Below are 10473 nucleotides of genomic sequence, written 5' to 3'. Positions count from 1 at the left end.
TATGAAATACATTTAAAATAACATTTCGCACGCAACAATTATATTTAAACTTTGCAGAATAAACAATGGTAATGCATCACTGTATCTTTTATACATATTTGTAGGTCTCTCCTCATTTGCTCCTGTGTTTTCTTTCAGTCAGATCTTCTGTGATTGTTGTGTTTGGTCACATCACAAGGCCATCTATTTTTGCTTTAATTGTGTACTATCTTCTGAAGCGAAACAATAATTCAGGCATTTCTCAGTAAAATGTAGGTAGGTTTCATCGTGTTCACTATAGGCAGCAAGTAACAAGATAGTTTTATGCCTATTTCCATGATATAACAATGCTTGGATCAGTCTCTATCTTTTCTTCTAGGTCCTGATGACTCAATCCTGAAATTAGATAAACAAAAATTAGCTTAATGTAATAAACTCAATGACTGATGTTTCCTATTGTTTAAATATTCAAAAACTACTCTCACTGATATTAAAACCACAGAAAGAAATCCATTTGTTAACAATAGCTTGTAGAAGTTATTGATGGGAACCTTCACAGAGGAACCCACTTGGGTAAACAAATAAATAGTGATGGATAATAAAAAAAAAGCCTATACACACAACAAGCAGAAATGTTGTGTGTGATGCACCACTTATTCATCCCCAAAATTCTAAGAGGTTTTAAAGTTAGAGAGCTGAAACAATTTTCGCACAATTTTATAGCGGTTTTCAAAATAATAGGCAAAACTTGCATTTACCCCCATGTTCTATTTTTAGCCATGTCGGCCATCTTGGTTGGAAGGCGGTTCATCAGACACACTTTTTCAAACTAGATACCCCAATGATGATTGTGGCCAAGATTGGTAAAATATAGCCCAGTGGTTTCAGAGTGGAAGATTTTTGTAAAAGTTAACGGACGATGCCGGACGCCAAGAGATGAGAAAAGCTCACTTGAAGTGAGCTAAAAAGATGTTTTAAACTGTACTTGAACCATGCATATGATTTGTTTTAACGTAAATATTGAGCACAGAATGAGAACTTCTCACAAAATTTTACATGTCATAAGCACCAATACTAGTGATACATTGAAGAATGAGCTGCTTTCCCTTTCAATATTTTGGGTTACCCTAGTAGGTTTTAGTGGTATTTCTGTAGTTCAATGATATGTGTTTGTGTAATGTTATGATGATAATTGTTAGTAAAGTATTTTCCATTTTTTTTTCTTGAGAGCATAATGTGTTCTGTCCTCCTTTAACTTGTGTTTAAGGGCATACGATACAGTAACAGGAGAGGTAATGATGTTGTTAACGTAAAATGTTGTTTTTTGCGATGTCAAACTGTGACATATCAGGAAAAGACACACCTTTTTGACTGATTTTAATCATAAGTTTGAAAACAAGTACATTGACCCCTATTTTTTAAACTAATATTTGGGTTGATTATGTTTGACGATTATTTGTACCAATTTTGATGAACAAATCAGTGATGAATATTTTAAAAATTACATAAATAAACAGCAAAAATGCCTGTTTTTTCTAAAACCATGAAACTTTGATAAAAATGAATTATTGCCAAAGAATTGCTACACAAATTTAGAGCATACGTATGTAAAGAAGAATTTCCAAATGTGTTTACAAAAATCTGCTTTTGTTTATCTTTTGAAACAAAAAAGTTAGGTATGTCTGTCTAAAGAAAAGAATTGTTCAAGATACCGAAATTCTGAGTAAATGTCTAAAATTTTGACCCAACTTATCTCTAAAAGTAACACATGAAGGTATATTTTTTATTACATATTTGAAATGAGTTTGCGAAAAATAGCTTGTATGCAATGCTTGTAAAAAATTCACTGTGGGATCAAAACTACTGTATCTTATGCCCTTTATATTTCACATTGCTCAGGACAATATTTCACATTGCTCTAGACAAGATCAATATAAGGTGAAAGAACATTGACCTTATTTGTTGTCACTGATATGCTGCACCAGGATTTAACAAGCTTGCTTAAATTATCAAGCCCTAACCGATATTATTTGGTGGAGAAGGGGGAATAACTATATTTATGGCTGATGTACGGCAGTTTTATTCCTTGAAATCTATATGCTTTTAGTATGGAATGAATGTCAAGCATTACCTCGCATACACCATATATTGTACTATTTCAGTACAAAATTTACACTAAGAATAAATTTGGGTTGACTCCCTTTTAAGACTTGATTCACTCTGGATCTAAATTCTTTGTTTGCTAATTTTTCTTCAGGTGACATAAAGTTTAACAAGGGAAAAAAATGGTATATTCAATCCATATCACATTGTTATACATATAAAATCTTTTTACTGCATTTCATTGAATGAAATTTTTTTTTTAAATGAGAAAAGGCTAAACAATCTTCATCATGCAACATGCTAAGTAGATTATAATCAGATATTAATTTAAGTCTTGGGTTTTATTTTATTAGGATCTACTCAGAACAGGAAGAAAAACAAGGCAGTGTGTTTGTTCCAAGAAACATTCTGCATTTCCAGAAGTCTTTACTTTTAATTTTACTTGCCAGTTTTTGAACATATTTCATCATAACTATGGCGACCATTAAACCATGGATATAAATGCTGTAGTTTTACAGAGGTCATAACATCTCCTGGAAATTTGATTGGATATTTCTGTAGACGTCTAATCAATCCTTTCATAAGACCAAACTGGATCAATTTTCTACAAAAAATTTACAAAAAACAGAACTGACTGTTACATGAAATGAACTGTAAGAATATACCATGAACCAAAGGGATCACTCAAGCACTTAAGCACTATTAATTATATAGATAATGGATGACAGGGTCATAAATCAGAGTGATATCAATTCAAATCACCAGAAATCACCCGTTTCACAGGAAATCACTCAACGCCATCAAGAATAATTTTAACTCAATAATCCCTTGTGTTCTGCAAATCTGCCGCCATAGAATGGAAGTTGGCATAAATTAGAAAAAAAAGTACTTTAGACTTGCTTCACCAACTGCAAGCATCCTTGATTATACTTTTATATTGCTTTCTTGTACCTGTGTTGCTGCGTATACTAAAATTTTGCATCACTTTTATAGCGCATTTTTCAATGAAAATTTTGACATTTCTTTATTGAGATGCCAAAGGGAATGATAACCTCTAAGGAAGTAATTTGAATGTGCTATAAGTTCATGTGCCTGTAGAAAGACAGACAATGCCATATGGTTGAATGAAAAAGATAAAGTCTAAAATACCTGAACAATGCACCATTAATTCTTTTAGACATACACTTAATTAGATATGGAATTATATAGTTTTATAAATGGATAGAATACAAAAATTAAAAGCTGTGGTATGAATGTCAATGAAGCAACACTACACCAGGGATGTAGATGTAAGCAACTATAGGTCACCGTACGGCCTTCAACAATAAGCAAAGGCCATATGGTATAGTAAGCTACAATAGGCACTGACATGACAAAATGTAAAACAATTCAAAAGAGAAATTTAAGACCCTGATATTGATAATATCAGAAATAATAAATACTATTTTGGAAATTCCATCCACAAAGAAATCAGTTTCATTGCTGTGATTATTTCTGTTTTAATGTTGTGATAATATCAAGGGTCACAAGATTTCCTTTTTTCAATCAGTCAGATTACCTTAGCTGTATTGGACAAAAGCTTCCAGTATTTTGGTCCTATGCTCTTCACCTACGTACTGTATTTCGCCTTTTAACTTTTGTTATTCGAGTGTCACTGATGAATCTTTTGTTGACGAAAAGTGTTTCTCACTCTGATATACAATTGACTGAAACAACAGTAAAAACTTTCAGATATTTCTTAATTTGTATATGCAGTTAAGTGTATTCTGGTTTAGGATTGTTTATATATTTAGATTTGATGACAAGACAAAAGATCTATTTTTTTTCTTTCTTCTTCATTTTTGCAGTATGAATAACATACCTTTCATCAATTTTTAGAGCATGAGGATTGAATCTTGAACATATGTCTTTTACTGTTACACCTGGTCCTAATGAGCAATAAAGTAGGAAAATATCCCTGAAGTTTGGTGGTTGTAAATTGCCTAAAAATATAGAATTCTAAATTAGAGTGTCTTGGACTTCCTATAGATCTATTCAAAAATAATTCCTAAACTTATTTTGAGATATGCTAGGAAGGATAACTGTATTTCTACAGACAAGTAAAATTGATCTATAAACTTCTTCAAATTAAATTGCATTTAATCCTATTAATTTTTGGATTTTTTAAATTTCTCTACTTGGTAAAATCATCTGTTTCTATTGATAGGAGTAATGACTTTCATTATTGATAATATTTGTGGTAATTGATATCATCTAAAAGTTTGTCACATATACAACATTTACTACATATTTGGTTATAATTCCTCCATTTGTTTTAACTTATTTATGTTTTGCTGAATTTTCTGGGTTTTTTTTGTAATAGGGTCACCGATATTAAATGGTAGTTAAAGGCATCAACTATGTATTTTAAGTTTGGAACCAAATGGTCCATAGAAAGATCTTCCAATATTTATTTTCATTAGTTTTCCGATTATTTACTGTAACTTTTAACTTTAAATTTATTTGAACATATAATATTTTTCAAGAATCTTCAATGAAATTTTAATCTGAATTTGCCAATGCTATTTATCATAGTGATCTGTTAGTGGGGTTATAAGATATAAGTGTTCAACTGAACACCATTTGTGTGATAAAGTTTGGTACATAAATGATCATTCTAGTGGTTTTAGAGAGGCGTTTAAAAAGTTAATGGAAGGGAGACTGACATCAAATGGTGACTTAGCCACCATCTGACCAGGTGAACTGATGATCAACAGAGACTGGTGGATATTTTACTCAATAAAAAAAAAATTTCAACCTTTCTTTGCTACAAATTTGATACACTCTTCTTGAAGTCTCTTGTTTGTGTAAAGTGTTTGTATGTCTGGACGTGTGGTGTAGACATTGGAATACTACAAAATAAATGGGGAATGTGTCCATGGGACACAGCTGATACCCCTGCTTGCATATAATGTTATAAAGGGATATAACTCAAGAACTGTAATAGTGACGCTACCCAAATTTGTACTTGATCTGATTTTTGTGGTAATAAGCATTGTGTATACGTTTCATAACATTTGGTTGAGGCAAACTAAAGTAAGAGAACGGAAACGAAACATTCAGCAAATTTTCCATTTGTAGAGGGGCATAACTCTAGAACGGCAAAAGTGACGCCACCAAAATTCAAACTTGATCTGTGTTTTGTGGTTATAAGCATTGTGTATAAGTTTCATAATATGTGGTTGAGGCAAACTAAAGTTAAAGAACGGAAACGAAAAATTCAGCATTTTTTTCATTTATAAAGGGGCATAACTCTAGAACAGTAAAAGTGACGCCACCAAAATTCAAACTTGATCTTTGTTTTGTGGTAATAAGCATTGTGTATAAGTTTCATAACATTTGGTTGAGGCAAACTAAAGTTAGAGAACAGGAAACCAATTTTGGGACGTATGTACGGACGAATATACGTACGTACAGACGGACAAAGTTAAAACTTAATGCCCTCTCCGCTACGGCGGGGGCATAAAAATGATAAAAAAAAACATTAATTTATGTTCCTAATAGGTCAAACCAATAACTTAATCATCTGTATGTTAAAAATTTAAAATTCATTAGCATTTCAAAGCAATTTTCAGTATCATGATCACTCATCTAGGCTTAGTAATTGCTTATATCCACATCAATTAAACTTTGGTGGATAATTGTCTCATTGACAATCGTACCACATCTGCTTATTTTTATATTAGTAAAACTAGACCTTAAATGATTACTGTAATATCATTTCAAAACATTTAACTTTTAATAATCAAGAAAATTTGTACTGTATTATATTTTTGATAAAATGTCCATAAATTGCATTGTCTTGCATTTTATTTCATTTGTAAAGCTTTATAATGGTCAATTTTACAAATCATTGAAAAAAGTGAGAATTACCTCCCTTATGCTGTTGGAAGAGTATGAGAAATCAAAAAAATAATTACCTGGAAAATTGGAATAACCTTGATAACTTGGTAATGTCTATAAAGAAAACAGACATATTATTTATTATGATCAAAGGACATTTTTTTCAACATGAATATAATGGAACAATGAAAAATCTTAAAATGACATGACAAAATAGCATATTTAGTATTTTTTTAATTACAATTGCTAATTTGGCACTAGTATCAATAATTAAAACTTTAATTTTCCATGGCATGTACTCTCCTGTGTGTTTTATAAAAAAGACTTAACTGAGGACTATTCCAGATTAAAAAAATATATGAGTGGAGTGGAAGGCACTTAAAGTATATTAGAGGCACCAATGAGGATCACCAATCTTGGTGTAAATATTAATACATAGGTTATGTGGTTCAGAACAGTTTTTACAATATACATGGAAATACACTTTGATTTTTTTATAAAATTATTTGGCTGTTTCTCTATTAAATATACTCACTACAAAGTATGAACGAAGTTTTGTCACAGTTTCATATTAGTTTGATGTTAGAAAACTTACACAAGATTCTGCAAACAAGATTTCACCAGGTTAATCTCCACATCAGCCTCACCAGCTATCTTCGCCACATGCTTAAATCCATCGATATAGGAGAGAATCTAAAATATAAAAATATCTACTCTCAGTTTCTCACATTTAAAACATCTTATTACTGTCAGAATTCAGTGTTGCGGTACTGACATGATTAATAACGTACCATTCTTAAACTCTCTGTTTCTGAATAATTTCTAAATTTTTAAACAAAGATTCAAACTTTTGCAGGCAAAGTTAATTAAACTTAAGTAGATTTGGCTATTCTTTTCGTGTCCCCTTTTTATCATATAGCTCCTGAAGTATTCAAGTATTCATACATCATTATATCATTGGCGGTTAAATGTTTGGGTTTGAGTGTTCCTGTTGAAGGTCAATCCAGAAAAACTTTATGGACATACCAAATTTTGTTCTTCTTCATTTTTTAACACAATCTAAAGTTAATACTCTATGAAATTTGGTATTGTAGAAACTTAAAACATGTAAAATGTATCTTATAATATTTAGGAATTCATTTTAAAAGATACATTTTACATGTATCTTTTAAAAGATACATGTAAAATGTATCTTTTAAAATGAATTCCTAAATATTATAGAGAGTGAAGCAAGTCTTCGGGTAACATTTATACTTATCCTTCTGATTTATATCACCAATATTATAATTCATTCAAAATTACAAATACCTTGTTTATTTGCACCATGAACATTGAAAGTGATTCTGTGATACATTTCATTCTTAAAGACTTTCCAATGTAAATGTTAGATTTAACATTATGAAGGGCCTCGGTGGCAGGGTGGTCTAAGTAGTTAAACTAATGTATCACTAATCTGTCAACACTGAGGTTGTGAGTTCAAATCCCGCAAATGGCAGCCGTGCTCGACTCCAATCTTAATTGGCTAGAATTGTTAGATTTCCTACAAAAGGTCATGGGTCTCTTCTGGCACTCCAGCTCCCGCCACTATAAAAAAACTGACCGCCACGAAATAGCACAACAATGCTGAATGTAGCATTAAACACCAATCAAATCAATCAATCAACTTATCATTATGCCTACTTTAGTAAGTGCACTTGTATGATTCAGGCCATGTGATTTTGATTCTATTCAAAAAAGTATATTTCTACTTGTTTTGTATCTCTTAATATGTCTCTTTTAAATGACTTTTTTTGTCATGCCAGACATACTGATGCTAAAATATGTGGCAGGAGAGGTGGATTATTCATGTATTGTATCAGATGTCATTCACTCAGACATTTTTATCAGTCATACATCAGTTGTCATAGATCCCTTTTTTATGGTTCAGAGAATACATAAAAACTCCATTGTATAGTTTTTAAATCACATGATTTTTTTTCAGCTAATATGAGTAATATGTTCACTATCTTTTGTATAATTTAGAAGTATGTGCATTATTTCCAAGTATTTTGGTTATTGTCTATTTCTTGACAATTTGACGCTCATTAGGAATCTGAATGTGATTTCATATTCTATTGATTTTAGTCTTTCTGGAAATACCTGTTGAATTGTTAAATCCCAATGACCTAATTTTAAATTCTGTTTATCTTTTAAGAAGACTGGTACCTCTTGATCCTGAACAGGAGGAGAGTCATATATTTTGGGAGCAACATTTAAGTGAACAGTACAACTTTCACCTAAATAACAGAATACATATATCTACAAGAAAAGGTACCTATAAATATAAGATCAATATTGAACATATTCAGGTGCGGATCCAGCCATTTTTAAAACAGGGGATCCAACCCAGGATAAAGGGGGGTTTCAAACATATGTCCCTATTTAAAAATTTAAAAGCATTGATCGTAAAAAAATAGGGGGAGGTTCCAACCCTCCCCCCCGGATCAGCCACTGATAGTCATATGTCATTGAATTACATTTTATACGAGATTAAAATAGGACAGTTCACAAAATACATTTCTATTTTCTCGGCTAAGTTGGAAGGTTGTTGTGGTATGTAGGGTACAAGTTAATGAGACAGCAACCCATTGACACAAGTAATCAAAGGTCATTTGGAGGTCAGCTGTAAATATGTCCGGCGTATATTGTCTATACAACATGGTCTGTTTAGAAAATTATCGCTGAAAGTACCCCCAATTTTTTTTTAATTTCTGAACCCTTGTCAACTTGGTCAAAATATATATCTGTATTCACAATTTTATATGACACATATCACATATAATACAGGAGAAGGTTATTTTTTGTCCACTTGACTTCAAAAAGTTATAATGCTATAATGTTTAAGATACATTATACAAAGATATCGCTAAGGCGTATGTTCATATTACTCTTACCAGGAACAATGGTTTAAACAAAATTTTAGGTCATGAATATCAAATATGCCAATGTTCAGCCTATTAATGATATCACCATGATAAAATAAAAAACATGTCTGCATTAAAATAACCTATTTTATAATTATTTTTTTAATATTAAAAGTTGCCAAATTTTGAAACACAAAAAGAAATTAACTTTTACTATTAAAGTGGCCAAATAATTGCTTCCTTCATCTGAATCTCTACATTCAAAAAGTAGAATTTCAATATGTATCCTTAATAAAATGGGGGATTACATTTCAGTGATTGTAAAACGAAAAAAAACGTTATTTAGTTTGTTAAAAAAAATGTTGATGTTTTGAGTAGTGCTTGAAATTTCGTTTTTTAAGTTCAGTCCTCATATTGACAACTTCAAAGTATTGACAAGCAGAAAGTAGGTGTCTGCCAGATCTGAAAAGTACACCCATGTTACACAACTCAATGCTGTAGAGCTGCTGACCAAACATGAAGTACAGATAGTTATGTTCAGTAATACTTGAAACATGTACAACATACAACATACCCATCCTTATACTGCAATATTCATATTTATTAAGCTGGTGCATTAATGTTTCCAGGAACTGAAGGATGTTTTCCCTGTTATGTTCCTGTGAAAGGGCTTCAATTTCAGACTAACAAATAAACATAATATACATTATAAGGCATTCCATTCATAAAAATATCTGTTTGTACAAAGAAGACGTAGTGCCTTTTAAAATATATCATATTTCATTGTTCAATTGTTCAATAGCTAAAGTAAAATTAACAGCCATAACATGTTTTTCATTCTTCATGAACTTATCATTTTTACTGCATCTCTTCTGTTGCAATCAAAAATAAATACCCTAATGGGAGAATTTATGATGGATTCCTTTTGGATTGGCTATTACTCCTTCAAACAAAATGTCTTTGCTCCAAAAAAAAAAAAAGAATTGTAGAATATGATAAAATGAGTTGACACAAAATTCAGAAACCTCTATTCCCTCCACCTTTTACACAGAAAGAACCATAAACAACCCACAAAGTAAAGAAAAGAAAAAGATGAGAGAACCAAGGAAAATTCAAATCGGAAAGTCCTTTATCAAATGACAAAATCAAAACCTCAAACACATCAAACTAATGGAAAATAACTGTCATATTCCTGACTTGGTGCAGGCATTTCCTTATGTAGAAAGTGGTGGATTAAACCTGGTTTTATAGCTAGCTAAATCTCTCACTTGAATGACAGTCACATAAAACTCCGTTATATTGACAACAATGTTTGTACAAAACAAACGCACGTCTATATTATATAGTCATCTACGTTTTAATATTGTATTTACATTGTGTTATAGATTAAACGTATTTGTGCAGTGTATGTTTACTTGTTTTTGTTCGAGTTAAGCCATTTCAATTGATATTTTATAGCGTGTCAGGAATATGACAGTTGTTGTCCATTCGTTTGATTTGTTTTATCATTTGATTTTGCCATTTGATTAGGGACTTTCCTTTTGAATTTTCCTCGGAGTTCAGAATTTTGGTGATTTTACTTTGTATGTTGTAATTTTACACTACT

At 31.2% G+C, this 10473-nt stretch overlaps 1 protein-coding gene across 1 annotated transcript; it reads right to left on the bottom strand.

Moving 5' to 3' along the window:
* Positions 1-307: 307 nt before the first annotated feature.
* LOC127719465 (GATOR complex protein NPRL2-like) lies at positions 308-9445 on the bottom strand. The gene is made up of 8 exons (XM_052225628.1): positions 9442-9445; positions 8104-8240; positions 6560-6657; positions 6042-6078; positions 4880-4973; positions 3944-4064; positions 2529-2686; positions 308-375 (listed from the first exon to the last, which is right to left on the bottom strand). Exons 1-8 carry the CDS (start codon positions 9443-9445, stop codon positions 308-310), a joined length of 717 nt encoding a protein of 238 aa, XP_052081588.1.
* Positions 9446-10473: the final 1028 nt, after the last annotated feature.

This window comes from Mytilus californianus, unplaced genomic scaffold (genome assembly GCF_021869535.1).
Source record: "Mytilus californianus isolate M0D057914Y unplaced genomic scaffold, xbMytCali1.0.p SCAF_1, whole genome shotgun sequence".
Taxonomy (NCBI): domain Eukaryota; kingdom Metazoa; phylum Mollusca; class Bivalvia; order Mytilida; family Mytilidae; genus Mytilus; species Mytilus californianus.
The sequence above is the reverse complement of the archived record's forward strand: the minus strand, read 5'-3'. Positions and strand labels throughout refer to the sequence as shown.

Coding starts and splice junctions, on each gene's coding strand:
- LOC127719465 (XM_052225628.1), bottom strand. Junction 6,079..6,559: donor TCTTGTTTGCAGAATCTTGT/GTAAGTTTTCTA, acceptor TTTTCTTTATAG/ACATTACCAAGTTATCAAGG. Junction 376..2,528: donor TGAAATATGTTCAAAAACTG/GCAAGTAAAATT, acceptor ATCTAATTTCAG/GATTGAGTCATCAGGACCTA.